Source organism: Haliaeetus albicilla, chromosome 3, assembly GCF_947461875.1.
Source record: "Haliaeetus albicilla chromosome 3, bHalAlb1.1, whole genome shotgun sequence".
NCBI classification, from domain to species: Eukaryota; Metazoa; Chordata; class Aves; order Accipitriformes; family Accipitridae; genus Haliaeetus; species Haliaeetus albicilla.
This window is the reverse complement of record NC_091485.1, coordinates 15,163,199-15,178,352: the sequence shown is the minus strand read 5'-3', so window position 1 is coordinate 15,178,352 and position 15,154 is coordinate 15,163,199. Positions and strand designations below refer to the sequence as shown.

General features: G+C 37.4%; 1 protein-coding gene across 1 annotated transcript in view; it reads right to left on the bottom strand.

The window, feature by feature from the left end:
• The window catches only part of CD226 (CD226 molecule), a 46,464-nt gene that overhangs the window by 22,652 nt on the left and 8,658 nt on the right, over positions 1 to 15,154 (bottom strand). Inside the window, exon 2 of the mRNA XM_069778883.1 lies at positions 13,399 to 13,731. Within this exon, the coding sequence (XP_069634984.1) occupies positions 13,399 to 13,731 (333 nt within the window). The remainder of the gene's footprint in view (positions 1 to 13,398; positions 13,732 to 15,154) is intronic.

Sequence of the window (15,154 nt, the reverse complement as noted above, 5' to 3'; positions counted from 1 at the left end):
GTTCAGACTGTTGGTAACAGAGCTACCTTCAAAGTAGCTACCCTTAGGAAGCAATGCTCTCCATCAGAAATAATTAATGACCTTAGCAGATTTTCAAAACTTCAAAGCTAACCTAGCTCTACAGCAGAGATGGGTTCCCAGGTCCCACTTGGTTTGCTGAAGCTCTGCGTACAAACACAATCTTCTTCCTCTGCTTATAGTAAGAAGTGACAAAATAAATTGCAGATGAAAAGGAGGCCTAAAATTTTATGGAGATGAACTTTCCCCAGGGCTGCTCTTGTCACCAAGAAAATCAACTTTCAAATGAGAAAATACTTCAAGAGTGACCTCTTCACCCTTCCTGAATAGGCAAAATATGGAATTATATTTAGCCCCTGAACTAATGTTTTCCAAATGTATTAGCACATACCACACAATTTTGTTGAGTTTCTAAAAAAATGGGTTTACCCCTTTTTGGCTGAGACAGGGAAACATGGATGCATAGCTATTAAATAAGTTGGAACAGTAAAGTTCTTAATTTCTAATGAGCTACTGATGCCAGTTCTACAATCAAAATCAGAAACCAGCAGTAGTGCAGTGTTTGAAAAGAATATATTTTTCTAATAACAACTATTTGGATCATAAAAGTTAAAATGAAAGTATTTGTACTCCTATACCCTTAAAACATCCCTTTAAATACATGTTAAATTATGTTGTGACAATTTGGTGAATCTTTCTCTATCAATTATTAATTCTGCATGATGTTAAAAACACTTGGCACGCAATTGTAATGCCAATTCCAGTTTATTTACATATATTCCATTATTCTTTGTTGTTATTTTACTCCTTTAAGCTGAACTTTAGTTACCTAGAGTGCAAGGAAAGGGAGAAGCCAGAGAGAGAGAGAAAGAGTACAGTGCTAATAAGAGTGAGAAAATCATTCTCTCTTCAGGTATAAACATCCATGAACTTGCAGCAAGGAGAAAGTTGGGGAAGAAGTCATCTGATAAAAGCATGTAACGCACTATGCCAAGATTCACCTGCAGGAGAGTCTTGAAGATATGAGAGGTCAGAATTTCAAATTTTCATCCTCTCCAGGAATTTCATCAGTTCAGGATGAAGGGAATTTACCAGTAATAGGAGTTCAGTGAGCAGACAGAAGCAGTGACACAGGATACTGTGCTCAGCCTTCACTTATTGTTAATGACCCATATTGTCTCACAGTGGATGAAGAGACATGCTATACCGAGAAACGGCATGCATGCATATATGTGTGTTTGTGCCTACCTGCTCATATGTTCCACAAGGCTCCTGAGGGATGGACTTCAGGCAGAGCAGAGGACGTAATGTTTTAAGCCACACAGAAGAAAAAAGGCAGGGGAGAGGGGAAGGGAAAGGGTGTAAAAAATCAAACTGGCTCCTGAGGAGAACTATTTGAACCAGTGTTTCTCAGGAGGGAAAGCCAAAGGTGCCAAGGCAATGGAGAGGGTACACACCCAAGCCGCCCAGCCCCAGAAGTGTTATAACGCCCAGGAGTGCAGCATGAGGATGCACTGTGGGAAATTGCTGCCCTGCATCTCATATCCTAGTTATTACTTTTAATGGATTGTTTTATGGGCTGATAATGTATTGGAGAACAGGGGAAGATACAGTTTATTTCATAAGAAGTTTGTTATGCAGCTTGGTACAAGGTAAGAAAATGGAAGAATTCAATGTATCATCAGTATTTTTTACCGAATATTTTCTTTCCATTTCTTTTTGTCCTTATTAAGTTATAAGTTATATTCCTGTCTGACAGGCCAGTTGAAAGAAAGGTTCATCATTAGAAATATAAGCAGCAGAGAGACATTGTGCAGATGGGAAAATTTCAGAACTTAAAATATTAATCACCTCTTAGTGATTTCCTTTAGAGTATTTGGAAGTCTTACTATCTGAATCTGTAATTCCTTTTACCCTCTGTTTTTCACCTACCTCTGTTCATTCTATAACCTAACATGTATTTCCCCAAATAAAATATTATTCAGTCTGTCCTAGATAAATTAATACTATCTCCTTAATTTTGAATATTTTAAAGCTGTCACTGTGCACTTTCCATTTTCCCCTGCAGTTGCATCCTGTAATGATTTCCAAATTCCATTATCCAAAAATTTCAGCAATCACATTTACACTTTGAGAAACAAAAACCAAAAAATATAAAACTCTTGGATCTGGATTTACCTACTGGGTGTCACAGCAGTTATGGCTGATACTAGAGATAATACCATACTTAAATTGAATTTCCCAGTGGTGGCTGCAGTGGCATAGAATTAGGGAATAGTAGCTGAGGAGATGAAGTATTTTTGGCTTATAGAGGTAGGGGAATACTTGCGTGCCCCCCCCCCCCCCCCCCCCAACCCCAGCAAATTTTTTTAACCAACTAGATTCAACTCCAGGTCAGTTTTGGCTTTTCTAACTGCACCCATTCATGCTTGGACAGTGTTTCAAGGTTCATTCCAGGTCAACTGTCCCTGCTTGCATCGTGTCCATGCTTCCTTCTTATGTTTGAGTTTAGTCAGGAGCTTCTTGTTTATCCATGCAGGCCTTCTGGCATTTTTGCTTGATTTCCTGCTTGTCTGGATGGACCATTGGAAGAGGTTTTCCTTGAAAATCTCCTCTCCATCACCCTTGGGATTCTTCCAATAAGATCTCTTAACGGGCCAAAGTCTGGTCTTCTGAAGCCCAGGGTTGTGATCCTGCTTTTTTCTTTTATCCCCTTCTCTTGGGATCATGAACTCTACTATGCAGCGAAGGTTGCCGCTGATCTTCACCCCAACAAGTTCTTCCTTCTCTGTAAGTCTGAGGTTGAGCAGACTGCCTCCTCTCTTCAGCTACTTAATCACCTAAGTGAGGAAGTTGTCATCAATGCACTCCAGAAGACTACCAGATTGATTGTGCCCTGCTGCATTGCTCCTCTACAGATACCAGGTGGTTGAACTCTCCCGTGAGGACCACAGAATGTGAAGCTTCTTCCAGTTGTCTGATGGAGGCCTCATCTATATCAGGCCTGATCACCCTGATCAGGCAGTCAGTAGCAGACACCCATCACAACCACAATGTCACTTATGTTAATCTGCCTGCTAATCCTGACCCATAAGCTCTCAGCTGGTTCACGATTCATTCCAAGGCAGAACTTCTTGTGTTCCCACTGCTCTCTCACATAAAGGACAACTCTCCTTCCCTTCCATCCAGCCTGTCCTTCCTAAAGAGCCTGTATCCAGCCATGGCAGCACTCCAGTCATGTGAGCTATCCCAGCATGTCCCTGCGATCCCAATGAGATTGTAGACCTGCAACTGCACATGGAGCTCTGATTCCTTGTTTGATTCCCATGCTATGTTCACTGGTGTACAGACACTTCATATGGTCATCCAGTCATGCTGATTTCCCAGAAAAGGTATGAGAGCTTCCCCACAATGTGCCCCCTCAGCATTTCCTTATTTGTGTGGACATACTTGGAATGGTCACCCCTCTGCCCTGATTTGTTGTTTTCAAGGTGTTTCCTGCCCATATAATCCCACACCATTTGCTTGTCAGCCCAGTCCACTTCCACACTCACTTGTGGGTTGTCATCTCACTTCACTGTTAAAGGTCCCCTCACTAGCATGTTGGCAAGGATGCTTTATCCCCATGTGCTCAGGTGGATCCTGTCTCTTCCTAGCAGTCCTCGATCATCAAAAAGGGTCCATGATAATAAAAGGTAACACCTTGTTGTTGACACCAGCCATGCAACTGGATCTTGATCCACAGAATCCACTTTCTCTTCCCACAGCTTTTCCCTTCTTCGTCAGGAACAAGGAGATACCACCTAAGCCGCCCATGTCCTTGTCCACCACCTCCAGCACCATGTAGTCATGCCCAATGTGCTCCAGGTCTCTCCTGGCCTTGCCGTTGGTGTATGTGTGGAAAAGCAGCAGGGCTTAGGAGTCTGAGGACTGGGCAAGCCTTGGCAGTCTCTCTGCAGCATCCTAGAGTCTACCCTGGCAAGCAGCAAATCTCCCCAGACAGCAGGTTGGGTCAGCAGATGAACAGATGTGAAGTGAGAGTCATCTCCAAATTACCACACAACAGCAAAACAGCTAATAGCTATAGTATCCAGCTGACATGAAATGCTTGTTCATCAAAACAATGCTCACAGGGAACATATAAAACAACCCTTCTAATTTTATCTTGCTTTGGTAAAAACACAGCAGTCCTCATGGATACTGTTACATTTCTTTCCTTAACATAGCAATTCTGATGCAAACAAAGTAACCAAGAGTACATAACAGCATCATTATTCTTAGTAACTAACTGAACATTCAAAACGGTAAGGAGTAAAAAGAAGAAAAGGGGGGAAAAAAAGTCAAAAAATCCCCAGTGCTGAATAAAAGGATCTGGATGCTCTGATTGCTAGCCAAATAGAATCGGAAATGGTATCACATTGTCCATTTCCAGACAAAAGACAAATTTTCTTAGGTATGTCAACAGAGAGTCATATACAAGACAAAGGATGCATTATTCTGTTTTATTTAGCAATCGTTAAGACCTTAGATGGAAAATGGTGTTTCACTCTACGTATCTTATTTTAATAAGGTTATATACAAACTGAAGAAAATTCTGATGAGAACAAGAATGATGACATTTAGAATCATGAACTAAGAAGAAAAGTTAAAAGAATGTTTAGTACAGAGGGCTGACTGAAGACTGGCAACATGAGAATCTTCCTCTTTTTTTTTCAAAGACAGACTACAGTGAATAAACTCAGTATTAAACAAGAGATATCTAGGTTAGATATAATGGGAAAAAAATCTGCTTGCAAGGCTGGTTAAGCACTAGAATGACTACACAAGAGTGTTATGCATGCGTTTCCAACATGGGAATCAGTCAGGGATGATACAGATAGATACACTTATCCTGCCTCAGGACACAGAGATGGATGAGATTAATTTGGAATGTCTCTTCCAGCCTGAGTTTTCCACAATTCTGTAATTCCTTCTGATGTAAGCTTTTCCTTCAGAAAGGAAGAGGTGATATCTGTTCTATTCCCAACAGGTCTGGTTTGTTTGGATTTTTTTTCCCTAGCCTTTTATACTGAAGGGGCATCCAATCCTTAGTTCATCACAGAAGATAAAAAGTTAGAAAAGGAGTATTTAACAGGTCAATAATCACAGCAGAGGTGTGAAAAAGGCAGCTTCACTTGCCTCCATCCTCTTGCTTTCTAATTAGGTGCTGACAATGTCGTTGTCACTGTGTAAGATGTAGAGATAGCTCTTGCTCTGGGGAGCTCAGAGTCTAAGAGCCAAAGAATGAAGATCCCTCAGGATTAGTTCTTGCTTCCATGTGCTTTAAAGGGCTGATAATTTTTCACTGTAGACCTATGAATCACATTCTAAATTGAGACAGAGATAAATAGAAAGCAAGCTATTTCAGGTGAATAGGGATTTGAAAAAAATCTATGGAATGTGCTGCTTTTGGCAGGCAGAACAACATTAATATAGAAGTAAGTGCTGAGTGGCGTGGATATCATCACACTAGCTAAGAATAGAAAAGCTCTGTCTCTGCTATCACAGAAGAGGTTGATCACTCTATTTAAAATACGGGAGTACTTCATGGTACATCTGGCATTTAAATACTCTATTAATGAATTTCCATTCTTATTCAGAGTTGCTAGCAAAACATATCCCCTGAGCAAATGGTCCATTGTCACTGATTGACAGAAACACAAATTTACTCATGAATTAAAAAAAAAACCAAAAACAAAAAAACCAAACTGTTTCCAATCATATAACAGCAAAAAAAAAAGACCAATCAATTGTGCAACTCTGCGTAATTCATGTTATGGATGTAAAAGTCACTACGAACATCAGAAGAATATTTCCCATTCTATTCAGAGCATAGCATGGGAATTTTTAAGTCAAACTAGACTATTTTAACACCTAACTGAAATAAAACTGCTAAGAAAATAAACAAATACAAAAAATATTTCAAAATATACAGAAATTCATGTTAGAATTCAACAGTTTTGAAAGGCAAATAAACAAACACAGGACAAAAATAATCTGGGTAATTTTAACTACATTTGTTCTTTACAAATAAACATACAGCACTGCTTTGCCATAAAGGCCAGGTTTTGTTTAAACAGTTTAAATACCACATAATTCTTCACTGCTGAAGACTTTTAACGTTCTACCTAGATGTGTAGCAAAGGCATAGTCTATAGGAGTAGAACAATATTAGTTTGTAATCTCTCAAATGTTGTTTATTATATTCTATATTTTAAGTTAAATTTGCATTGTAAATTTGTCCATTGTGTATTTTAAGATTACTGATCCAACTTTAACTGATTGAGTTCTGCATCACAAAGCTCTTCACAAGTTGATTTACTTTGCTTCTAAGACAGTTTTTGCCTATGCTCAATCATCTCTGATTCTGTTAAATCTAAAATAATCAATATTATAACTACACATTTCAATGGAAACTCAAAAACTCTTAATTCAGGGATTTTGATGCAATGCAACCTAGAAAACTAACGATTAATAAGACCAAGTGGTTTGGGAGGATGTGTGAAGCACATGAAGCCAGATGTACTTATCAGTACTTCTTAAGGCAGAATGAATCAGAGGATAGTTTGTAGTTGCGTAGGAAGCATCAGTACAGTGGTCTGGTAATGTGAAAAGTATTGCACTGAACTGCAGCTGACAAAGAAATGCCTCATACTTTCATAAGGGCAAGACAGAAAGGGGCAAAATTATCATTATGGGCAATGACAATACAAAGCGATAACCAAGTAGTAATGGCACATTGGGTATCATCACAGATATGAGTGCAACAGGAAAAACGTTTTACATAGTGTCTATATAGGAAGCCTAAACCAAACCCATTAAGTTCAACAAAGTATTGGACCTGGAAGACATTTTAAATGTAAATTATCACTAATTTATTTTGCCAGGTTGTGAACAAGACAGAAATACACTTCAGATTTTCACACTACACTTAAGTTCTTGATATACAGATATTAATGGAAATCATATTTTGAACCAAATATTTGTCTATTGGTCTTGTCTTAACCTTTCCTGCTGATATATCCTCACTATAATACTCCATGGAGTCAAGAATGGCTGAAAAAGAACAGACAAAACTAAGATCTTAAAGGCAGATATGCATGACAGGGTGACAGGACCAGACCTTAATTTCTGTTGAATAAATAGTGAAGAGGCCAGAATAATTCCTTACACTCTTTTTCTGTGAATTAATACTTTATTCAAACTTTTAAAAAATCCCTTCAAAGATGGGTAACTGTTGTACTGATGGATTTAACTGAAGAGAGAAGAACCAAAGGACTAAAGACAGGTCTGGAAAAAGATCAAGTAAACAACTGGATCCATGTCTCAAGTGGCCATAGGTAAACAAAGATCTGGACAAACCAGAAGAAGACAAAGGATATAGTATGAAGAAAAAATGAATTTTGCCAATACCTCTTCCAATTCCTTTGTAAAATAAAGTCATCCAAGTATCCATTCCAAAGTGCTAGAGACTGGAAACATATCCTTTCCCTGTATACATTTCTTTGCAAAAGTTTATAATTTGAAGAAAAAGAAAGAAAGATTGCAGAATTCCTGCTGCTGCTTTGCTGTTGTTCAGTACATGGCTGGCAATTGGCAAAATGACAGAGCCGAGTACTGTGTTTTGAGTGGCCACCTGGGATGACAGTTAAACATGCACCTCTGTACACACCTGCCCGATGGACCGACCGAGTACGCTGCTCTCTCAAGGCTCTTTCATTTGAAAGTAAAATTACAACACCTGCAGCTTCAAATTGTTTCTCTTCCAGGCAAGTGTGTGAAATAACATATTTTGGACAATCAACAGTTCCTGCGTGGTGTCTCCAACTCTAATGCTTCCTCTGTTAGTGGTGACTTTGCTCTCTGCTCCTCACATTTTATACTGCACTCAAAATCAGTCTTCAGACATACATCTCTAAGCACTGTATACAAGAAACTGCAGATCATCCTTAAACTGTTCATTAAGAAAGGTGAAATAAAACTACTGGCTATTCCTACATAATCGTTACATCTTATCAAAAAATGCCCAAGGAATTTTCTCTGAAAGTATCAGTTTTGTTTGCTTAGTGCAGGAGTATGTGTGACTCATAAAATGTTGGAACGTTAAGGGGAAGAAAAAAAATCCCTTGAATTCAGTTCTGAAAACTGTTGGATATATGCTTACACTACAGGAAAAAAAAGAAGGAACAGCTTCACCCAGCTGGCAAGTATCTTCCTGTGGGGTAACTAGACTATTCTTTGCCAATATAGTCATGTGTAACAGTGGCAAAACATACTCTCAAGTTCTTCGCAGTTATGGTACAGAACTTCAGCACTGCATCCACTTGTAAGAATATCCTGTAGCTACATAACATGTGAAGTTTCCAATATAATATCCTAAGTATTATTGCTTTTCTGTCAATATATTTCAGTAATGGCCAATAAAGAAAGCATGGATAACATTGTACAATCTGCAAGAGTTCTTTCTCACCTATTTTGTAGATGTCATAGGAAATCTTTAGCTAAATTTTAAGGCAAAAATAACAAAATATGTCTTAACATTTTTATTACATATTCTGATACAGACCCAGGAGTAAGCTGAGACCACATCTAGTAAAAAAAAATCGATTACTACAATATTTACATTTAAAAATTTATATAAGTGGTGATTTATCACCACTTCTAGGATCTTCCATCTGCCAGTGATGCAATGAGGATAGTACACCAAGAAAAGACCTCTGCAATGAGAGCTATAACCTCCTCTGCTCAGATCCTTATGACAGCTCAGCCATTGCTTATCCAAGGTTAATCTTTTTTCTTTTTCTTCTTCTTTTTTTTTTTTCTTACTCTTTTCCCTGATTGAAAAAGAATCACGTTCACCTCACCCAGACTATGGTGGAGTGAACTGCTGTTCTGTGACCAGAGACTAAGCCAGGAGCAGAGTCCTAAATAGAGTTTCTCCAGTATTATTTTGTCACCTCATACACTGCAATCCTGTTGTGATCTTTTATTCACTCAATAGCATCTTTAATCACATATGAAAGAGTGTAACCATAGTGAACCTTTTATTTATAAAGACACCTTTACTCTAAAGGGAAAGAGATAGGGATGTTGTTGAAATACTAATAAAAAGACATGTGCTTAATGCTTTTCAAATACTTGACTTTTTTCTTCTCTTTCTGTGTTTTTGTTTGGAAAAGCAAGTCATGATCCCCAAACTTTTTTAACTGCTTGATCTTGTAGTGTCAGGATCTTGTTAACAACTGAGTTGCTAGATCTAATGACACTAGCGTAACGGTTAGACACTGCCTGAAATATTTACCCATTAAGCATCAGCACTTGAGGCTTCAAACTGTGCAAATGAAAAATGTTGCAAATCAGAATCATACCAATTTTACTCATTTTGTATTCGTAGCTTTAAAAAATTATACAAAGCACATGGGAAAGCAGAATTATACTCATGACCTCTGTTGATTATCAGGAATGAAGCACTAGAGCAACTTTGAACAGTTTGAGTGCAGAAACAGTCATTGTTTTGCAAGCCAGCAAAAGTTAATCCTAGATACTTAAATATATGATATCTAAATATATTTGGATATTTGATATCCGAATTTATGTAACTGCCAGCAGATATAATTGCCATGTGAAGAACATTTCATCTTATACTTTAATCTCGTTAAGGATCTCCATCATGAATGCCATATGGCATTTTTTCCATTTATTTCCACTATTTCCTTTCAATGGAAATTCTGAAAGCCAATCATATATTCTATATCTAGATTCTGTTGTCAGCTTTCAATGAGTTATGCACTACAGATTCCTCAATGGCGTACTTATGTGCTTAAGGTGGTGCAGGAATGTCTCTGGGTCCCACAGTAACAGGTCAGTATAGATAAATCCCAACAATTTTCAGTGCTTTGGTAGAGCAAATTAAATTATAAACTAGGCTTCAGTTTTGATTGACACAAAAACCTTAGTAATAACTTAACTTCATCTGTGCCAATTTACTAGAGGAAGCTTAAGTTTCATGTTGAATATTATGTGTCCACAAAGTTGCATCCATTTAAAGGCAGATAGAACTTAGTCAACCAATCTTTAAAACCAAACCCACAAATTGCAAAGCATTAGACATCATGCAATTCCCTATTAAAAAAAAAAATAAATTAGTCTATTAAATGTTTGTTGATTAACTGTTAGAAGAAATGGATTTTGCAGTGTTTTGAGTTGTTTATTTGTCTGGACTACTGTACGTAAATTAATGCTTTTAGAAAAGTAATGTCTATTGGGAATAAATAAATAAATTATAAATCCTAACCAAAGAAAACTGTGTAATTGGAAAAAAGTTCTAATTACCTATAAAATGATCTTTCTAGTATGTTGGCCGGATTTCTTTATTCTAGTGAACATCAGATTCCTTAAAAAACACTTCATATTCCAGCACCTCAACTAGTTGTGTATATTAATCCTATAGAACAAGATCCATGTACAGTGAAATTATGAGACTAACGCTCAGATTTCTCAACACTCTTTCTCTGGTGCAGAATAAAAAAACTTTAAAGATGAACATCAGTGCCCTAATTTTACAAGTTGGAAGACAAAGAAATAAAAATATATAAATATAGTGTCAGCAGCAAGCTAAAATACAGGCTGCATGGAAGTGAAATTGAAGTTTACTGTTTATTTAATCAAAGCAAGATGTCTTCCAGGGAGTTTAAAATATTTAGTACTGATGAAGGTGCTAGCAGAGCCTGACTGATAACAGTTCTACTATGACTACTACCTAAATAAATATCTTCTCTAAACTCTGGTTTAAGAATATATTTAGTTGCAGTGTAGATTGACATTGTAATATCTCGTCGTCACTGGTGATACACTTCATTCTCTTCAGATCAGTGTTTATAAGGATCACATTTATACACATCTATCAAGAGCTGAACAGGATTGTTCTCAGAAACCTTGATTCTCTAAATGGAAAAGGATTAATTTCTTTTCAACATTATTATTGTCTCCCTCCATAGTAGGATTAAATTGATATACCTGAAAAATGGGGGGTTTGCTGTTGGTTTAGGTTTCTGGTTTAGCGTGCTCAAACCAGGAGAGAAATCCTACACACTGAGAATGCCGAATCGCACAGTATCATTTAAAAAAAAACATTCCTCCGATAACTGTTCCACTTTTTGTGTGGCTTATAGCGTGCTGAAATCTGTAAGTGGATTGCCTAATAAAGGTATGGGATGGAAGAGTAACATCCCACAGGGAAGTGCCTGCCCTGTTTCCTGCATCATTTCAGATTAACCCTAGCCAATACCTTCAGAACAGACACCCGAGAACAGTACTGCCTTGGCCAGGAAAAGGACTAAATGAGCTTGCAGATCTCTACTGCATCTAACTTCTAGGATTTTATAGCAAATGAACCCACTGTCAATGAGGGCTCAGCACCACCAGAGCTCAGGTTGGACTGAAGCAAATGAGATATGGTTTGCCTGTACCTTTTTGTAAACAGCAGCCTGCATTTCCAGATCTTGGCTTATCTGAATGCAACCAAAAAGTATGTGTCTAATGCCTACACCTGCAATAATACTGTGCACTAAATGGACTGCCAGAGAAAAGGAAACCAGGGAGATACTACTTCAGTAACACTATTCCTTACGTACTAAAAAAGGCACCAGAGTGAAGCAAGCATTCAGAGATGCCCCTAAAGGAATCACAGCTGAGGAACTCTGACCTGGGCTGCAAGCCTACCCTGAGGGATGGGGACACACACACACCCCTCCACACCCAGCTCAGCTCTTTCACTGGCAGGATATGCTCTACATGTGAACGACTGGGAATTGTATGGCTATGCTGATGTGCCACACAGGGGAAAGTAATTTAAATTCCAAACTATCTTATCTAACTAAACAACGTGGGGAGAGATTTTTTTTTTTTTTTTTCAAAATAAGGGCAATAATTTGTGTGTGGCTTAATTTCTGATTTGATGAGCAGCAATGTTTACTGACAAAAAGCTAGCAGAGACAGGATGACAGATTGGGATTCCTATTTCATGAATGCCATCAACAAATGAGCTGGCTAAAATCGAGTTTCAAAAACCTTCAGTGGTGCAGGCCGGAACAATCTGCCTTGAATTTTTGAAGTTTAAATATCTCCTCCTAGAGTCAGGTCCACTGTTTCATTGTAACATTGAAATCACAGAAGTGTAGATAAAATAAGGTTGAAATGAAGACTCAGAAGGATCAGGCTAGGAAAAGAACTGTTATTTTTATCTTCTGGTCTTTCAAATGCTAGGAACTAAGTTTTCCTTTCAGCCCATTCTTTCCTAGCTGGGAAATACAATAAAATATTGAATGGAGTCTATTTTCACTCTGGAGAATGGGAAAGAGGAACAGATTCTTTCTACATTCACAATATCAAATCAACAAACCAATAAGCAAAACCAGTTATCTTTTGAAGGCTAGTCTATTGTATGTACATAATGACCTTCTGAGGACTTCTCTCCTATCAGAGAAGCTTGGCAATTTGCATCAGAGTTGTCAGTTGATGAATACTGAATAGGTATGCATGGAAAAATACCAGAAAAGGGTTCTTTCTTCTCTTACTCATAGAGCTGGAAAAGAAACCAAATCGAATGAGTGGTCAGGTAATTACAGAGCCTTTGGAAAGTACATGGACAGCTACACAGAAAGTACATGGGCATAGCTGCATCTTTTTCTCTCCTTCTTCCCTTTTCCATCTTTAAAAAAGACTCCTTTTAAAGAAAAGGTCTTGTCTTTTTCCTTCATTTAAACTTCTCTACTTCCCTCCCTTTTGTTGCCACACCATTCCTAAATGGTTACTTTGTTCCTGAAAAAGCAAGCACAGAAGAGCTTCCAGAAGAAAAAAAAAAAAATTTAAAAAAATTCCTATTTTCAGATCGGAAATGTCCTCACCATATAACATAATAATAAAAATACAGTACTGTCCATGGGTAGTTACAAGGTTCATCCATGTAGTTTCATGGGTAGTTGCAATTTCATCCCCTGAAGAGATCCTACAGCCAGTTGAAATGCTATGAGAACCTGAGCCCAATGGAAATGTCACTGTTGCAATGACCATTAGTACCTGAAGTCTGCCATGTAATACACTGCTGCTGTGACTTCTGTCTCCTTCATTTCCCCAGCTTACTTCCCACTTCTCTTAAAATGACCTTTTGTCAAAATAATATAATTATTTTCTGTCATGCTAGTTCTTTTCCCCAAATTACTCCATTTCTGCATGCTATATAATTGAAAATAAAAAATTACAACACCAGGTACTCCCTAAATTGACATGGATTTCTGTTTTGCATATATCAGAAAACTAAAAGAAAATGAGAGATTTACTTACCTGGCTGAATAATTTCTATTACCTTTTCCCAAATTCCATCTGGGTAAGTTACAATGGAGCAAAAGTAAAGACCAACATCCTCCAAAGTGCTCTTGATGAAGGATAAGGACTTATCTTCCTTGGAAGCATTTTCAAAATAAATTCTTCCATTGTATTTGTCTTCGATATGTATGCCATACATTGGATGCAAGACAGCTATATTTTCTTTATGAGTTACATTAAATTTCATCCAGGATGTCTGGATTATTGTGGCTTTTTTTGGATATATGCATTCCAGTTTCACCCTTTCAGTAAGTTTTACAGTTGAATCCACAAACCTTCCTTCCACGTTGGCTAAAGCACAGACAGAAATTCAGTTTCAGAATTAACATAATTGAAAATTGAATTTATAGAAAAACTCAGAAACAACTTTGGCAGCACTACAAGCAAAACACTGAAGAAAAAGTTCACTAAAAACAAAACCCAAACTGTAGAAATTATTACTTCTAACTTGTGAGTATCATTGAACAGTTAAAATTTGCCTGAACCACACAGTAACACACTTGTGAATTGCGATCATATCTGTCATGATGTGATTAAATAAAAGAGAGATGTTAGCTAGGAATAAGAAAGCAACCTTACTTCCACAAAGCTGGAGAACAACAATAAGGAGAGCTGTGTGGTCCATCTCAAAGAACACTGGAGTCAGTGACTGCAGTGCAACATGGTTTTATTCAATCTCTGCACACCACGTACCCTTCTTACAGGATGTTTTTACATTTGATATATGAAAAACATCATCTGCTTTTTACTTTCACATTCTAAGAAACACCGTTTGAGGTCTTGGTGCAGTTGCATCAGAAAGAGTCTAAATTCCTGTCAAAGTCCACCTCAGAGTTTTCATTACTAGTGACTTTCTAGCAATATCCATGAATACTATGATAATTGATGAAGCAGGGATCTTTAGGTTTCATCAGCAGAAGCAAACAGAATTCTTCCATGCCATGTATCCAAAAGCAACAGAATTTCTCCATTTTCTGACACTGCAGTTCAACATTTATCTATTATTCAGGAAGTATAAAATCTGAAGAGAAGATAAAACAGTTCTTATATATTAGAGGTCATAATTCTGTAACTAGTTATAAAAGTAATGTCTTAAGGTCTGAGAATTTATTTCTGATAACATGTCATGAGATAGTATTTTAAGATCAGAATTATGCAGCTTGAAAACTGTTGTTCAAAGGTGTAAGGATCCTGGGTATTCATAACTCATGTTGGAATTTGTCAAAACAAGCCACACTTACATTTTTTATAGATTTTTCTCAGGACAGCTGCAAGCATTTTTGTACCTCAGCAGACCATAGTTTTATGGAGCTGCTTAAAATTGGAACAATATGATTGATTTGAAGTCAAAACTAAGCTTGAATCAACTGGTTAAAATTCTCAAATGAAAAAACAAATGTAACTTGAACTAAAGCTGATAACAGAAATTAATATTTCAGGTGAGTAATAGCCTGAATACGCTTGAGCAGGACTTAGCATTAGATCTGTTTAAAACACCTTCCGCAAGGCAACAACTTGTCTGGAAACCAAAATCTGTATATATTTATCTGTATTAAGCTAGGCATGTTTTAGGATTATACAACATGTTTGCAGTGACTCCATTTTGCCACTTCCTAGTTAGATCTGTAATTCTCCATTGTTGCGGTTGCACTTATTACTACTCTACCTTGTCAATAAAAACACAATCCACCAAATGATGAAGCGATAAAAAAAT